This window comes from Siniperca chuatsi, linkage group LG12 (genome assembly GCF_020085105.1).
Source record: "Siniperca chuatsi isolate FFG_IHB_CAS linkage group LG12, ASM2008510v1, whole genome shotgun sequence".
Classification (NCBI taxonomy): domain Eukaryota; kingdom Metazoa; phylum Chordata; class Actinopteri; order Centrarchiformes; family Sinipercidae; genus Siniperca; species Siniperca chuatsi.
The window spans coordinates 3,654,339-3,672,434 of NC_058053.1; the positions used below are offsets into that span (position 1 = coordinate 3,654,339).

The window sequence follows — 18,096 nt, forward strand, 5'->3', positions numbered from 1 at the left end:
GTGGTACAGGCTGACCTCAACTCAGTAAAATAGTTTAATACAGTTCAATCTGTGTCCTACCATGATCGTGGATTGTAAAAATCGGTCACTTTCTTACCAGTTACTGTTGGTGTCATGGGCGTGGCCCTCACTAGCACCTTGCTCATTACAGTGGAGAGCTGTTCTTGGACACTGGGGAGGTCAGTGAACTCAGACAATGATAGAGCGTAACTAGGGTCATATGATATCTTCTGCAGCTCTCTACTATCAGAGTTCCTTGTTCCAATGCCAATCACAAAGACGCCCTGCTGTTTGAGAGTAGAGGCTGGGGTATCTACATTGTCAAAAGACCTTCCACCATTTAGCAGGATCAACATCTGTGGAACACCTTGCAGGCGCCTACTCCCGGAGGAGTTTGTAAAGACGTTGTCCCTGACGTATTGGAGGGCTGCCCCGGTGTTGAGGGGTCTGCCTCCTCTGTGTCTCAGCTCTCTGACCGAATCCAAAATATCATCTGGTGTTTTGTATGTTTTCAGATCAAAGTGGACCTCTACATCTCTGCTGTACTGGACCACAGAGACACGGTCTTTGTTTTCTCCCACATTGAGTTTCTCCACCACTCTCTCAACAAAATCACGCATGGCAGGGAAGCCATTCCTTGTGCCATCAGAACCATCCAGAAGGAATACGATATCCTTTTTGGCAGTGTCAACTGAGAAAAGACAGGAAGACATCAAATAAAAAACCTTTGCCGAACAACTCTGGTGCACTACTTATCAAGTGGTGGGCTACTTTTTTGAAATCACCTAGCACTGCCTACTTCAATTGTAGGAGCTAAACATGTATCACACTTCATTTCTTTGCCTCAGCTGAGGTGAAACTAGTCATGTAGCCTTTCAGGCCAGCAAGACGCCATGCTTGTTAACATACCAAATACAGTTGGTGATTCTGGGGTGACGTCAATAACCACAGCCTCCACGGAGGACTGAAGTTGCTGTTGGACACTGGGAAGGTCAGTGAATTCAGACACAGATAGAGCATAACTGGGATCGTGGGATATCTTCTGCAGTTCGCTGCTGTCAGAGCTCCTGGTTCCAATTGCAAAGGTCAAGACACCCAGCTGTTTGAGAGCAGAGGCTGGTGCGTCAACACTGTCAGAAGACCTTCCACCACTTAGCAATATTAGGACCTGTGGAACGCCTTCCACGCGCCTGCTTCCGGCAGAGGCCGTGAAGACATTATCCCTCAAGTACTGGAGAGCTGCTCCAGTGTTGAGGGGTCTTCGCCTTTGTGCCTCAAACCTCTGATAGTGTCAAGGATCTCGCCTTTTTGTCGCGTATGTGTTCAGATAGAACTGGACAGTTGGATCTCTGCTGTACTGAACCACTGAGACACGGTCTTTGTTGTTATCCACGCTGAGTGTCTCTACTACTCTTTGGACAAAGTCTCGCATAGCTGGGAATCCAGTTCTAGTACCATCAGATCCATCCAACAAGAACACAACATCCCTTCCTGGTAGCTGTCTCTCCACTAGGGAACATAAAATATGAGACATATTTAGATTCATGTGTCAAATGTGAAAGTCAGATGACAAAAGATAGCCTCAATGTTTACAACTTGCTCTATTAATGCTGGCAAAAGTGTTTTGTCAAAGTGGTACAGGCTGACCTCAACTCAGTAAAATAGTTTAATACAGTTCAATCTGTGTCCTACCATGATCGTGGATTGTAAAAATCGGTCACTTTCTTACCAGTTACTTTGGTGTCATGGGCGTGGCCCTCACTAGCACCTTGCTCATTACAGTGGAGAGCTGTTCTTGGACACTGGGAGGTCAGTGAACTCAGACACTGATAGAGCGTAACTAGGGTCATATGATATCTTCTGCAGCTCTCTACTATCAGAGTTCCTTGTTCCAATGCCAATCACAAAGACGCCCTGCTGTTTGAGAGTAGAGGCTGGGGTATCTACATTGTCAAAAGACCTTCCACCATTTAGCAGGATCAACATCTGTGGAACACCTTGCAGGCGCCTACTCCCGGAGGAGTTTGTAAAGACATTGTCCCTGACGTATTGGAGGGCTGCCCGGTGTTGAGGGGTCTGCCTCCTCTGTGTCTCAGCTCTCTGACCGAATCCAAAATATCATCTGGTGTTTTGTATGTTTTCAGATCAAAGTGGACCTCTACATCTCTGCTGTACTGGACCACAGAGACACGGTCTTTGTTTTCTCCCACATTGAGTTTCTCCACCACTCTCTCAACAAAATCACGCATGGCAGGGAAGCCATTCCTTGTGCCATCAGAACCATCCAGAAGGAATACGATATCCTTTTTGGCAGTGTCAACTGAGAAAAGACAGGAAGACATCAAATAAAAACCTTTGCAGAACAACTCTGGTGCACTACTTATCAAGTGGTGGGCTACTTTTTGAAATCACCTAGCACTGCCTACTTCAATTGCAGGAGCTAAACATGTATCACACTTCATTTCTTTGCCTCAGCTGAGGTGAAACTAGTCATGTAGCCTTTCAGGCCAGCAAGACGCCATGCTTGTTAACATACCAAATACAGTTGGTGATTCTGGGGTGACGTCAATAACCACAGCCTCCACGGAGGACTGAAGTTGCTGTTGGACACTGGGAAGGTCAGTGAATTCAGACACAGATAGAGCATAACTGGGATCGTGGGATATCTTCTGCAGTTCGCTGCTGTCAGAGCTCCTGGTTCCAATTGCAAAGGTCAAGACACCCAGCTGTTTGAGAGCAGAGGCTGGTGCGTCAACACTGTCAGAAGACCTTCCACCACTTAGCAATATTAGGACCTGTGGAACGCCTTCCCACGCGCCTGCTGCTTCGGCAGAGGCCGTGAAGACATTATCCCTCAAGTACTGGAGAGCTGCTCCAGTGTTGAGGGGTCTTCCGCCTTTGTGCCTCAAACCTCTGATAGTGTCAAGAATCTCGCCTTTTGTCGCGTATGTGTTCAGATAGAACTGGACAGTTGGATCTCTGCTGTACTGAACCACTGAGACACGGTCTTTGTTGTCATCCACGCTGATTGTCTCTACTACTCTTTGGACAAAGTCTCGCATAGCTGGGAATACAGTTCTAGTACCATCAGATCCATCCAACAAGAACACAACATCCCTTCCTGGTAGCTGTCTCTCCACTAGGGAACATAAAATATGAGACATATTTAGATTCATGTGTCAAATGTGAAAGTCAGATGACAAAAGCTAGCCTCAATGTTTACAACTTGCTCTATTAATGCTGGCAAAAGTGTTTTGTCAAAGTGGTACAGGCTGACCTCAACTCAGTAAAATAGTTTAATACAGTTCAATCTGTGTCCTACCATGATCGTGGATTGTAAAAATCGGTCACTTTCTTACCAGTTACTGTTGGTGTCATGGGCGTGGCCCTCACTAGCACCTTGCTCATTACAGTGGAGAGCTGTTCTTGGACACTGGGGAGGTCAGTGAACTCAGACACTGATAGAGCGTAACTAGGGTCATATGATATCTTCTGCAGCTCTCTACTATCAGAGTTCCTTGTTCCAATGCCAATCACAAAGACGCCCTGCTGTTTGAGAGTAGAGGCTGGGGTATCTACATTGTCAAAAGACCTTCCACCATTTAGCAGGATCAACATCTGTGGAACACCTTGCAGGCGCCTACTCCCGGAGGAGTTTGTAAAGACGTTGTCCCTGACGTATTGGAGGGCTGCCCCGGTGTTGAGGGGTCTGCCTCCTCTGTGTCTCAGCCCTCTGACCGAATCCAAAATATCATCTGGTGTTTTGTATGTTTTCAGATCAAAGTGGACCTCTACATCTCTGCTGTACTGGACCACAGAGACACGGTCTTTGTTTTCTCCCACATTGAGTTTCTCCACCACTCTCTCAACAAAATCACGCATGGCAGGGAAGCCATTCCTTGTGCCATCAGAACCATCCAGAAGGAATACGATATCCTTTTTGGCAGTGTCAACTGAGAAAAGACAGGAAGACATCAAATAAAAAACCTTTGCAGAACAACTCTGGTGCACTACTTATCAAGTGGTGGGCTACTTTTTTGAAATCACCTAGCACTGCCTACTTCAATTGTAAACAGTAGGAAAGGAGCTGGCGCTAAACATGTATCACACTTCATTTCTTTGCCTCAGCTTAGGTGAAACTAGTCATGTAGCCTTTCAGGCCAGCAAGACGCCATGCTTGTTAACATACCAAATACAGTTGGTGATTCTGGGGTGACGTCAATAACCACAGCCTCCACGGAGGACTGAAGTTGCTGTTGGACACTGGGAAGGTCAGTGAATTCAGACACAGATAGAGCATAACTGGGATGGTGGGATATCTTCTGCAGTTCGCTGCTGTCAGAGCTCCTGGTTCCAATTGCAAAGGTCAAGACACCCAGCTGTTTGAGAGCAGAGGCTGGTGCGTCAACACTGTCAGAAGACCTTCCACCACTTAGCAATATTAGGACCTGTGGAACGCCTTCCACGCGCCTGCTTCCGGCAGAGGCCGTGAAGACATTATCCCTCAAGTACTGGAGAGCTGCTCCAGTGTTGAGGGGTCTTCCGCCTTTGTGCCTCAAACCTCTGATAGTGTCAAGGATCTCGCCTTTTTGTCGCGTATGTGTTCAGATAGAACTGGACAGTTGGATCTCTGCTGTACTGAACCACTGAGACACGGTCTTTGTTGTTATCCACGCTGAGTGTCTCTACTACTCTTTGGACAAAGTCTCGCATAGCTGGGAATCCAGTTCTAGTACCATCAGATCCATCCAACAAGAACACAACATCCCTTCCTGGTAGCTGTCTCTCCACTAGGGAACATAAAATATGAGACATATTTAGATTCATGTGCCAAATGTGAAAGTCAGATGACAAAAGATAGCCTCAATGTTTACAACTTGCTCTATTAATGCTGGCAAAAGTGTTTTGTCAAAGTGGTACAGGCTGACCTCAACTCAGTAAAATAGTTTAATACAGTTCAATCTGTGTCCTACCATGATCGTGGATTGTAAAAATCGGTCACTTTCTTACCAGTTACTGTTGGTGTCATGGGCGTGGCCCTCACTAGCACCTTGCTCATTACAGAGGAGAGCTGTTCTTGGACACTGGGGAGGTCAGTGAACTCAGACACTGATAGAGCGTAACTAGGGTCATATGATATCTTCTGCAGCTCTCTACTATCAGAGTTCCTTGTTCCAATGCCAATCACAAAGACGCCCTGCTGTTTGAGAGTAGAGGCTGGGGTATCTACATTGTCAAAAGACCTTCCACCATTTAGCAGGATCAACATCTGTGGAACACCTTGCAGGCGCCTACTCCCGGAGGAGTTTGTAAAGACGTTGTCCCTGACGTATTGGAGGGCTGCCCCGGTGTTGAGGGGTCTGCCTCCTCTGTGTCTCAGCCCTCTGACCGAATCCAAAATATCATCTGGTGTTTTGTATGTTTTCAGATCAAAGTGGACCTCTACATCTCTGCTGTACTGGACCACAGAGACACGGTCTTTGTTTTCTCCCACATTGAGTTTCTCCACCACTCTCTCAACAAAATCACGCATGGCAGGGAAGCCATTCCTTGTGCCATCAGAACCATCCAGAAGGAATACGATATCCTTTTTGGCAGTGTCAACTGAGAAAAGACAGGAAGACATCAAATAAAAAACCTTTGCCGAACAACTCTGGTGCACTACTTATCAAGTGGTGGGCTACTTTTTTGAAATCACCTAGCACTGCCTACTTCAATTGTAGGAGCTAAACATGTATCACACTTCATTTCTTTGCCTCAGCTTAGGTGAAACTAGTCATGTAGCCTTTCAGGCCAGCAAGACGCCATGCTTGTTAACATACCAAATACAGTTGGTGATTCTGGGGTGACGTCAATAACCACAGCCTCCACGGAGGACTGAAGTTGCTGTTGGACACTGGGAAGGTCAGTGAATTCAGACACAGATAGAGCATAACTGGGATCGTGGGATATCTTCTGCAGTTCGCTGCTGTCAGAGCTCCTGGTTCCAATTGCAAAGGTCAAGACACCCAGCTGTTTGAGAGCAGAGGCTGGTGCGTCAACACTGTCAGAAGACCTTCCACCACTTAGCAATATTAGGACCTGTGGAACGCCTTCCACGCGCCTGCTGCCGGCAGAGGCCGTGAAGACATTATCCCTCAAGTACTGGAGAGCTGCTCCAGTGTTGAGGGGTCTTCCGCCTTTGTGCCTCAAACCTCTGATAGTGTCAAGGATCTCGCCTTTTGTCGCGTATGTGTTCAGATAGAACTGGACAGTTGGATCTCTGCTGTACTGAACCACTGAGACACGGTCTTTGTTGTTATCCACGCTGAGTGTCTCTACTACTCTTTGGACAAAGTCTCGCATAGCTGGGAATCCAGTTCTAGTACCATCAGATCCATCCAACAAGAACACAACATCCCTTCCTGGTAGCTGTCTCTCCACTAGGGAACATAAAATATGAGACATATTTAGATTCATGTGCCAAATGTGAAAGTCAGATGACAAAAGATAGCCTCAATGTTTACAACTTGCTCTATTAATGCTGGCAAAAGTGTTTTGTCAAAGTGGTACAGGCTGACCTCAACTCAGTAAAATAGTTTAATACAGTTCAATCTGTGTCCTACCATGATCGTGGATTGTAAAAATCGGTCACTTTCTTACCAGTTACTGTTGGTGTCATGGGCGTGGCCCTCACTAGCACCTTGCTCATTACAGAGGAGAGCTGTTCTTGGACACTGGGGAGGTCAGTGAACTCAGACACTGATAGAGCGTAACTAGGGTCATATGATATCTTCTGCAGCTCTCTACTATCAGAGTTCCTTGTTCCAATGCCAATCACAAAGACGCCCTGCTGTTTGAGAGTAGAGGCTGGGGTATCTACATTGTCAAAAGACCTTCCACCATTTAGCAGGATCAACATCTGTGGAACACCTTGCAGGCGCCTACTCCCGGAGGAGTTTGTAAAGACGTTGTCCCTGACGTATTGGAGGGCTGCCCGGTGTTGAGGGGTCTGCCTCCTCTGTGTCTCAGCCCTCTGACCGAATCCAAAATATCATCTGGTGTTTTGTATGTTTTCAGATCAAAGTGGACCTCTACATCTCTGCTGTACTGGACCACAGAGACACGGTCTTTGTTTTCTCCCACATTGAGTTTCTCCACCACTCTCTCAACAAAATCACGCATGGCAGGGAAGCCATTCCTTGTGCCATCAGAACCATCCAGAAGGAATACGATATCCTTTTTGGCAGTGTCAACTGAGAAAAGACAGGAAGACATCAAATAAAAACCTTTGCAGAACAACTCTGGTGCACTACTTATCAAGTGGTGGGCTACTTTTTTGAAATCACCTAGCACTGCCTACTTCAATTGTAGGAGCTAAACATGTATCACACTTCATTTCTTTGCCTCAGCTTAGGTGAAACTAGTCATGTAGCCTTTCAGGCCAGCAAGACGCCATGCTTGTTAACATACCAAATACAGTTGGTGATTCTGGGGTGACGTCAATAACCACAGCCTCCACGGAGGACTGAAGTTGCTGTTGGACACTGGGAAGGTCAGTGAATTCAGACACAGATAGAGCATAACTGGGATCGTGGGATATCTTCTGCAGTTCGCTGCTGTCAGAGCTCCTGGTTCCAATTGCAAAGGTCAAGACACCCAGCTGTTTGAGAGCAGAGGCTGGTGCGTCAACACTGTCAGAAGACCTTCCACCACTTAGCAATATTAGGACCTGTGGAACGCCTTCCACGCGCCTGCTTCCGGCAGAGGCCGTGAAGACATTATCCCTCAAGTACTGGAGAGCTGCTCCAGTGTTGAGGGGTCTTCCGCTTTGTGCCTCAAACCTCTGATAGTGTCAAGGATCTCGCCTTTTGTCGCGTATGTGTTCAGATAGAACTGGACAGTTGGATCTCTGCTGTACTGAACCACTGAGACACGGTCTTTGTTGTTATCCACGCTGAGTGTCTCTACTACTCTTTGGACAAAGTCTCGCATAGCTGGGAATCCAGTTCTAGTACCATCAGATCCATCCAACAAGAACACAACATCCCTTCCTGGTAGCTGTCTCTCCACTAGGGAACATAAAATATGAGACATATTTAGATTCATGTGTCAAATGTGAAAGTCAGATGACAAAAGATAGCCTCAATGTTTACAACTTGCTCTATTAATGCTGGCAAAAGTGTTTTGTCAAAGTGGTACAGGCTGACCTCAACTCAGTAAAATAGTTTAATACAGTTCAATCTGTGTCCTACCATGATCGTGGATTGTAAAAATCGGTCACTTTCTTACCAGTTACTGTTGGTGTCATGGGCGTGGCCCTCACTAGCACCTTGCTCATTACAGAGGAGAGCTGTTCTTGGACACTGGGGAGGTCAGTGAACTCAGACACTGATAGAGCGTAACTAGGGTCATATGATATCTTCTGCAGCTCTCTACTATCAGAGTTCCTTGTTCCAATGCCAATCACAAAGACGCCCTGCTGTTTGAGAGTAGAGGCTGGGGTATCTACATTGTCAAAAGACCTTCCACCATTTAGCAGGATCAACATCTGTGGAACACCTTGCAGGCGCCTACTCCCGGAGGAGTTTGTAAAGACGTTGTCCCTGACGTATTGGAGGGCTGCCCCGGTGTTGAGGGGTCTGCCTCCTCTGTGTCTCAGCCCTCTGACCGAATCCAAAATATCATCTCGTGTTTTGTATGTTTTCAGATCAAAGTGGACCTCTACATCTCTACTGTACTGGACCACAGAGACACGGTCTTTGTTTTCTCCCACATTGAGTTTCTCCACCACTCTCTCAACAAAATCACGCATGGCAGGGAAGCCATTCCTTGTGCCATCAGAACCATCCAGAAGGAATACGATATCCTTTTTGGCAGTGTCAACTGAGAAAAGACAGGAAGACATCAAATAAAAAACCTTTGCCGAACAACTCTGGTGCACTACTTATCAAGTGGTGGGCTACTTTTTGAAATCACCTAGCACTGCCTACTTCAATTGTAGGAGCTAAACATGTATCACACTTCATTTCTTTGCCTCAGCTTAGGTGAAACTAGTCATGTAGCCTTTCAGGCCAGCAAGACGCCATGCTTGTTAACATACCAAATACAGTTGGTGATTCTGGGGTGACGTCAATAACCACAGCCTCCACGGAGGACTGAAGTTGCTGTTGGACACTGGGAAGGTCAGTGAATTCAGACACAGATAGAGCATAACTGGGATCGTGGGATATCTTCTGCAGTTCGCTGCTGTCAGAGCTCCTGGTTCCAATTGCAAAGGTCAAGACACCCAGCTGTTTGAGAGCAGAGGCTGGTGCGTCAACACTGTCAGAAGACCTTCCACCACTTAGCAATATTAGGACCTGTGGAACGCCTTCCACGCGCCTGCTGCTTCCGGCAGAGGCCGTGAAGACATTATCCCTCAAGTACTGGAGAGCTGCTCCAGTGTTGAGGGGTCTTCCGCCTTTGTGCCTCAAACCTCTGATAGTGTCAAGGATCTCGCCTTTTGTCGCGTATGTGTTCAGATAGAACTGGACAGTTGGATCTCTGCTGTACTGAACCACTGAGACACGGTCTTTGTTGTTATCCACGCTGAGTGTCTCTACTACTCTTTGGACAAAGTCTCGCATAGCTGGGAATCCAGTTCTAGTACCATCAGATCCATCCAACAAGAACACAACATCCCTTCCTGGTAGCTGTCTCTCCACTAGGGAACATAAAATATGAGACATATTTAGATTCATGTGTCAAATGTGAAAGTCAGATGACAAGAGATAGCCTCAATGTTTACAACTTGCTCTATTAATGCTGGCAAAAGTGTTTTGTCAAAGTGGTACAGGCTGACCTCAACTCAGTAAAATAGTTTAATACAGTTCAATCTGTGTCCTACCATGATTGTGGATTGTAAAAATCGGTCACTTTCTTACCAGTTACTGTTGGTGTCATGGGCGTGGCCCTCACTAGCACCTTGCTCATTACAGAGGACAGCTGTTCTTGGACACTGGGGAGGTCAGTGAACTCAGACACTGATAGAGCGTAACTAGGGTCATATGATATCTTCTGCAGCTCTCTACTATCAGAGTTCCTTGTTCCAATGCCAATCACAAAGACGCCCTGCTGTTTGAGAGTAGAGGCTGGGGTATCTACATTGTCAAAAGACCTTCCACCATTTAGCAGGATCAACATCTGTGGAACACCTTGCAGGCGCCTACTCCCGGAGGAGTTTGTAAAGACGTTGTCCCTGACGTATTGGAGGGCTGCCCGGTGTTGAGGGGTCTGCCTCCTCTGTGTCTCAGCCCTCTGACCGAATCCAAAATATCATCTGGTGTTTTGTATGTTTTCAGATCAAAGTGGACCTCTACATCTCTGCTGTACTGGACCACAGAGACTCGGTCTTTGTTTTCTCCCACATTGAGTTTCTCCACCACTCTCTCAACAAAATCACGCATGGCAGGGAAGCCATTCCTTGTGCCATCAGAACCATCCAGAAGGAATACGATATCCTTTTTGGCAGTGTCAACTGAGAAAAGACAGGAAGACATCAAATAAAAACCTTTGCAGAACAACTCTGGTGCACTACTTATCAAGTGGTGGGCTACTTTTTTGAAATCACCTAGCACTGCCTACTTCAATTGTAGGAGCTAAACATGTATCACACTTCATTTCTTTGCCTCAGCTTAGGTGAAACTAGTCATGTAGCCTTTCAGGCCAGCAAGACGCCATGCTTGTTAACATACCAAATACAGTTGGTGATTCTGGGGTGACGTCAATAACCACAGCCTCCACGGAGGACTGAAGTTGCTGTTGGACACTGGGAAGGTCAGTGAATTCAGACACAGATAGAGCATAACTGGGATCGTGGGATATCTTCTGCAGTTCGCTGCTGTCAGAGCTCCTGGTTCCAATTGCAAAGGTCAAGACACCCAGCTGTTTGAGAGCAGAGGCTGGTGCGTCAACACTGTCAGAAGACCTTCCACCACTTAGCAATATTAGGACCTGTGGAACGCCTTCCACGCGCGCCTGCTTTCGGCAGAGGCCGTGAAGACATTATCCCTCAAGTACTGGAGAGCTGCTCCAGTGTTGAGGGGTCTTCCGCCTTTGTGCCTCAAACCTCTGATAGTGTCAAGGATCTCGCCTTTTGTCGCGTATGTGTTCAGATAGAACTGGACAGTTGGATCTCTGCTGTACTGAACCACTGAGACACGGTCTTTGTTGTTATCCACGCTGAGTGTCTCTACTACTCTTTGGACAAAGTCTCGCATAGCTGGGAATCCAGTTCTAGTACCATCAGATCCATCCAACAAGAACACAACATCCCTTCCTGGTAGCTGTCTCTCCACTAGGGAACATAAAATATGAGACATATTTAGATTCATGTGTCAAATGTGAAAGTCAGATGACAAAAGATAGCCTCAATGTTTACAACTTGCTCTATTAATGCTGGCAAAAGTGTTTTGTCAAAGTGGTACAGGCTGACCTCAACTCAGTAAAATAGTTTAATACAGTTCAATCTGTGTCCTACCATGATCGTGGATTGTAAAAATCGGTCACTTTCTTACCAGTTACTGTTGGTGTCATGGGCGTGGCCCTCACTAGCACCTTGCTCATTACAGAGGAGAGCTGTTCTTGGACACTGGGGAGGTCAGTGAACTCAGACACTGATAGAGCGTAACTAGGGTCATATGATATCTTCTGCAGCTCTCTACTATCAGAGTTCCTTGTTCCAATGCCAATCACAAAGACGCCCTGCTGTTTGAGAGTAGAGGCTGGGGTATCTACATTGTCAAAAGACCTTCCACCATTTAGCAGGATCAACATCTGTGGAACACCTTGCAGGCGCCTACTCCCGGAGGAGTTTGTAAAGACGTTGTCCCTGACGTATTGGAGGGCTGCCCCGGTGTTGAGGGGTCTGCCTCCTCTGTGTCTCAGCCCTCTGACCGAATCCAAAATATCATCTGGTGTTTTGTATGTTTTCAGATCAAAGTGGACCTCTACATCTCTGCTGTACTGGACCACAGAGACACGGTCTTTGTTTTCTCCCACATTGAGTTTCTCCACCACTCTCTCAACAAAATCACGCATGGCAGGGAAGCCATTCCTTGTGCCATCAGAACCATCCAGAAGGAATACGATATCCTTTTTGGCAGTGTCAACTGAGAAAAGACAGGAAGACATCAAATAAAAAACCTTTGCAGAACAACTCTGGTGCACTACTTATCAAGTGGTGGGCTACTTTTTTGAAATCACCTAGCACTGCCTACTTCAATTGTAGGAGCTAAACATGTATCACACTTCATTTCTTTGCCTCAGCTTAGGTGAAACTAGTCATGTAGCCTTTCAGGCCAGCAAGACGCCATGCTTGTTAACATACCAAATACAGTTGGTGATTCTGGGGTGACGTCAATAACCACAGCCTCCACGGAGGACTGAAGTTGCTGTTGGACACTGGGAAGGTCAGTGAATTCAGACACAGATAGAGCATAACTGGGATCGTGGGATATCTTCTGCAGTTCGCTGCTGTCAGAGCTCCTGGTTCCAATTGCAAAGGTCAAGACACCCAGCTGTTTGAGAGCAGAGGCTGGTGCGTCAACACTGTCAGAAGACCTTCCACCACTTAGCAATATTAGGACCTGTGGAACGCCTTCCACGCGCCTGCTTCGGCAGAGGCCGTGAAGACATTATCCCTCAAGTACTGGAGAGCTGCTCCAGTGTTGAGGGGTCTTCCGCCTTTGTGCCTCAAACCTCTGATAGTGTCAAGGATCTCTCTTTTTGTCGCGTATGTGTTCAGATAGAACTGGACAGTTGGATCTCTGCTGTACTGAACCACTGAGACACGGTCTTTGTTGTTATCCACGCTGAGTGTCTCTACTACTCTTTGGACAAAGTCTCGCATAGCTGGGAATCCAGTTCTAGTACCATCAGATCCATCCAACAAGAACACAACATCCCTTCCTGGTAGCTGTCTCTCCACTAGGGAACATAAAATATGAGACATATTTAGATTCATGTGTCAAATGTGAAAGTCAGATGACAAAAGATAGCCTCAATGTTTACAACTTGCTCTATTAATGCTGGCAAAAGTGTTTTGTCAAAGTGGTACAGGCTGACCTCAACTCAGTAAAATAGTTTAATACAGTTCAATCTGTGTCCTACCATGATCGTGGATTGTAAAAATCGGTCACTTTCTTACCAGTTACTGTTGGTGTCATGGGCGTGGCCCTCACTAGCACCTTGCTCATTACAGAGGAGAGCTGTTCTTGGACACTGGGGAGGTCAGTGAACTCAGACACTGATAGAGCGTAACTAGGGTCATATGATATCTTCTGCAGCTCTCTACTATCAGAGTTCCTTGTTCCAATGCCAATCACAAAGACGCCCTGCTGTTTGAGAGTAGAGGCTGGGGTATCTACATTGTCAAAAGACCTTCCACCATTTAGCAGGATCAACATCTGTGGAACACCTTGCAGGCGCCTACTCCCGGAGGAGTTTGTAAAGACGTTGTCCCTGACGTATTGGAGGGCTGCCCCGGTGTTGAGGGGTCTGCCTCCTCTGTGTCTCAGCCCTCTGACCGAATCCAAAATATCATCTGGTGTTTTGTATGTTTTCAGATCAAAGTGGACCTCTACATCTCTGCTGTACTGGACCACAGAGACACGGTCTTTGTTTTCTCCCACATTGAGTTTCTCCACCACTCTCTCAACAAAATCACGCATGGCAGGGAAGCCATTCCTTGTGCCATCAGAACCATCCAGAAGGAATACGATATCCTTTTTGGCAGTGTCAACTGAGAAAAGACAGGAAGACATCAAATAAGAAAACCTTTGCAGAAAAACTCTGGTGCACTACTTATCAAGTGGTGGGCTACGTTTTTGAAATCACCTAGCACTGCCTACTTCAATTGTAGGAGCTAAACATGTATCACACTTCATTTCTTTGCCTCAGCTTAGGTGAAACTAGTCACGTAGCCTTTCAGGCCAGCAAGACGCCATGCTTGTTAACATACCAAATACAGTTGGTGATTCTGGGGTGACGTCAATAACCACAGCCTCCACGGAGGACTGAAGTTGCTGTTGGACACTGGGAAGGTCAGTGAATTCAGACACAGATAGAGCATAACTGGGATCGTGGGATATCTTCTGCAGTTCGCTGCTGTCAGAGCTCCTGGTTCCAATTGCAAAGGTCAAGACACCCAGCTGTTTGAGAGCAGAGGCTGGTGCGTCAACACTGTCAGAAGACCTTCCACCACTTAGCAATATTAGGACCTGTGGGGCGCGCCTTCCACGCGCTGCTTCCGGCAGAGGCCGTGAAGACATTATCCCTCAAGTACTGGAGAGCTGCTCCAGTGTTGAGGGGTCTTCCGCCTTTGTGCCTCAAACCTCTGATAGTGTCAAGGATCTCGCCTTTTGTCGCGTATGTGTTCAGATAGAACTGGACAGTTGGATCTCTGCTGTACTGAACCACTGAGACACGGTCTTTGTTGTTATCCACGCTGAGTGTCTCTACTACTCTTTGGACAAAGTCTCGCATAGCTGGGAATCCAGTTCTAGTACCATCAGATCCATCCAACAAGAACACAACATCCCTTCCTGGTAGCTGTCTCTCCACTAGGGAACATAAAATATGAGACATATTTAGATTCATGTGTCAAATGTGAAAGTCAGATGACAAAAGATAGCCTCAATGTTTACAACTTGCTCTATTAATGCTGGCAAAAGTGTTTTGTCAAAGTGGTACAGGCTGCTGACCTCAACTCAGTAAAATAGTTTAATACAGTTCAATCTGTGTCCTACCATGATCGTGGATTGTAAAAATCGGTCACTTTCTTACCAGTTACTGTTGGTGTCATGGGCGTGGCCCTCACTAGCACCTTGCTCATTACAGTGGAGAGCTGTTCTTGGACACTGGGAGGTCAGTGAACTCAGACACTGATAGAGCGTAACTAGGGTCATATGATATCTTCTGCAGCTCTCTACTATCAGAGTTCCTTGTTCCAATGCCAATCACAAAGAGCGCCCTGCTGTTTGAGAGTAGAGGCTGGGGTATCTACATTGTCAAAAGACCTTCCACCATTTAGCAGGATCAACATCTGTGGAACACCTTGCAGGCGCCTACTCCCGGAGGAGTTTGTAAAGACGTTGTCCCTGACGTATTGGAGGGCTGCCCCGGTGTTGAGGGGTCTGCCTCCTCTGTGTCTCAGCCCTCTGACCGAATCCAAAATATCATCTGGTGTTTTGTATGTTTTCAGATCAAAGTGGACCTCTACATCTCTGCTGTACTGGACCACAGAGACTCGGTCTTTGTTTTCTCCCACATTGAGTTTCTCCACCACTCTCTCAACAAAATCACGCATGGCAGGGAAGCCATTCCTTGTGCCATCAGAACCATCCAGAAGGAATACGATATCCTTTTTGGCAGTGTCAACTGAGAAAAGACAGGAAGACATCAAATAAAAAACCTTTGCAGAACAACTCTGGTGCACTACTTATCAAGTGGTGGGCTACTTTTTGAAATCACCTAGCACTGCCTACTTCAATTGTAAACAGGAGCTAAACATGTATCACACTTCATTTCACACTTTTGCCTGCCTCAGCTTAGGTGAAACTAGTCATGTAGCCTTTCAGGCCAGCAAGACGCCATGCTTGTTAACATACCAAATACAGTTGGTGATTCTGGGGTGACGTCAATAACCACAGCCTCCACGGAGGACTGAAGTTGCTGTTGGACACTGGGAAGGTCAGTGAATTCAGACACAGATAGAGCATAACTGGGATCGTGGGATATCTTCTGCAGTTCGCTGCTGTCAGAGCTCCTGGTTCCAATTGCAAAGGTCAAGACACCCAGCTGTTTGAGAGCAGAGGCTGGTGCGTCAACACTGTCAGAAGACCTTCCACCACTTAGCAATATTAGGACCTGTGGGCGCCTTCCACGCGCCTGCTTCCGGCAGAGGCCGTGAAGACATTATCCCTCAAGTACTGGAGAGCTGCTCCAGTGTTGAGGGGTCTTCCGCCTTTGTGCCTCAAACCTCTGATAGTGTCAAGGATCTCGCCTTTTGTCGCGTATGTGTTCAGATAGAACTGGACAGTTGGATCTCTGCTGTACTGAACCACTGAGACACGGTCTTTGTTGTTATCCACGCTGAGTGTCTCTACTACTCTTTGGACAAAGTCTCGCATAGCTGGGAATCCAGTTCTAGTACCATCAGATCCATCCAACAAGAACACAACATCCCTTCCTGGTAGCTGTCTCTCCACTAGGGAACATAAAATATGAGACATATTTAGATTCATGTGCCAAATGTGAAAGTCAGATGACAAAAGATAGCCTCAATGTTTACAACTTGCTCTATTAATGCTGGCAAAAGTGTTTTGTCAAAGTGGTACAGGCTGACCTCAACTCAGTAAAATAGTTTAATACAGTTCAATCTGTGTCCTACCATGATCGTGGATTGTAAAAATCGGTCACTTTCTTACCAGTTACTGTTGGTGTCATGGGCGTGGCCCTCACTAGCACCTTGCTCATTACAGAGGAGAGCTGTTCTTGGACACTGGGAGGTCAGTGAACTCAGACACTGATAGAGCGTAACTAGGGTCATATGATATCTTCTGCAGCTCTCTACTATCAGAGTTCCTTGTTCCAATGCCAATCACAAAGACGCCCTGCTGTTTGAGAGTAGAGGCTGGGGTATCTACATTGTCAAAAGACCTTCCACCATTTAGCAGGATCAACATCTGTGGAACACCTTGCAGGCGCCTACTCCCGGAGGAGTTTGTAAAGACGTTGTCCCTGACGTATTGGAGGGCTGCCCGGTGTTGAGGGGTCTGCCTCCTCTGTGTCTCAGCCCTCTGACCGAATCCAAAATATCATCTGGTGTTTTGTATGTTTTCAGATCAAAGTGGACCTCTACATCTCTGCTGTACTGGACCACAGAGACTCGGTCTTTGTTTTCTCCCACATTGAGTTTCTCCACCACTCTCTCAACAAAATCACGCATGGCAGGGAAGCCATTCCTTGTGCCATCAGAACCATCCAGAAGGAATACGATATCCTTTTTGGCAGTGTCAACTGAGAAAAGACAGGAAGACATCAAATAAAAACCTTTGCAGAACAACTCTGGTGCACTACTTATCAAGTGGTGGGCTACTTTTTGAAATCACCTAGCACTGCCTACTCAACTTAAACAGTAATTGCACAGGAGCTAAACATTTATCACACTGGCGCTAAACATTCACACTTCATTTCTTTGCCTCAGCTTAGGTGAAACTAGTCATGTAGCCTTTCAGGCCAGCAAGACGCCATGCTTGTTAACATACCAAATACAGTTGGTGATTCTGGGGTGACGTCAATAACCACAGCCTCCACGGAGGACTGAAGTTGCTGTTGGACACTGGGAAGGTCAGTGAATTCAGACACAGATAGAGCATAACTGGGATCGTGGGATATCTTCTGCAGTTCGCTGCTGTCAGAGCTCCTGGTTCCAATTGCAAAGGTCAAGACACCCAGCTGTTTGAGAGCAGAGGCTGGTGCGTCAACACTGTCAGAAGACCTTCCACCACTTAGCAATATTAGGACCTGTGGAACGCCTTCCACGCGCCTGCTTCCGGCAGAGGCCGTGAAGACATTATCCCTCAAGTACTGGAGAGCTGCTCCAGTGTTGAGGGTCTTCCGCCTTTGTGCCTCAAACCTCTGATAGTGTCAAGAATCTCGCTTTTTGTCGCGTATGTGTTCAGATAGAACTGGACAGTTGGATCTCTGCTGTACTGAACCACTGAGACACGGTCTTTGTTGTTATCCACGCTGAGTGTCTCTACTACTCTTTGGACAAAGTCTCGCATAGCTGGGAATCCAGTTCTAGTACCATCAGATCCATCCAACAAGAACACAACATCCCTTCCTGGTAGCTGTCTCTCCACTAGGGAACATAAAATATGAGACATATTTAGATTCATGCCAAATGTGAAAGTCAGATGACAAAAGCTAGCCTCAATGTTTACAACTTGCTCTATTAATGCTGGCAAAAGTGTTTTGTCAAAGTGGTACAGGCTGACCTCAACTCAGTAAAATAGTTTAATACAGTTCAATCTGTGTCCTACCATGATCGTGGATTGTAAAAATCGGTCA

The 18,096-nt window shown here is 46.6% G+C and overlaps 1 protein-coding gene across 1 annotated transcript in view; it reads right to left on the minus strand.

Moving 5' to 3' along the window:
• The window catches only part of col6a3 (collagen, type VI, alpha 3), a 53,541-nt gene that overhangs the window by 27,661 nt on the left and 7,784 nt on the right, over positions 1-18,096 (minus strand). The window contains 33 exon segments of the mRNA XM_044217686.1: positions 98-691; positions 910-1,282; positions 2,106-2,320; positions 2,537-3,139; positions 3,360-3,953; positions 4,190-4,347; positions 4,586-4,790; positions 5,011-5,604; positions 5,823-6,422; positions 6,643-6,832; positions 7,021-7,235; positions 7,453-7,659; positions 7,776-8,051; positions 8,272-8,865; positions 9,083-9,685; positions 9,906-10,095; positions 10,284-10,498; positions 10,716-10,873; positions 11,041-11,317; positions 11,538-12,131; positions 12,350-12,507; positions 12,609-12,948; positions 13,169-13,762; positions 13,982-14,171; positions 14,215-14,582; positions 14,806-14,879; positions 15,039-15,399; positions 15,630-15,787; positions 15,889-16,228; positions 16,449-16,522; positions 16,767-17,040; positions 17,289-17,495; positions 17,612-17,887. Of these exon segments, the coding sequence (XP_044073621.1) occupies positions 98-691; positions 910-1,282; positions 2,106-2,320; positions 2,537-3,139; positions 3,360-3,953; positions 4,190-4,347; positions 4,586-4,790; positions 5,011-5,604; positions 5,823-6,422; positions 6,643-6,832; positions 7,021-7,235; positions 7,453-7,659; positions 7,776-8,051; positions 8,272-8,865; positions 9,083-9,685; positions 9,906-10,095; positions 10,284-10,498; positions 10,716-10,873; positions 11,041-11,317; positions 11,538-12,131; positions 12,350-12,507; positions 12,609-12,948; positions 13,169-13,762; positions 13,982-14,171; positions 14,215-14,582; positions 14,806-14,879; positions 15,039-15,399; positions 15,630-15,787; positions 15,889-16,228; positions 16,449-16,522; positions 16,767-17,040; positions 17,289-17,495; positions 17,612-17,887 (10,869 nt within the window).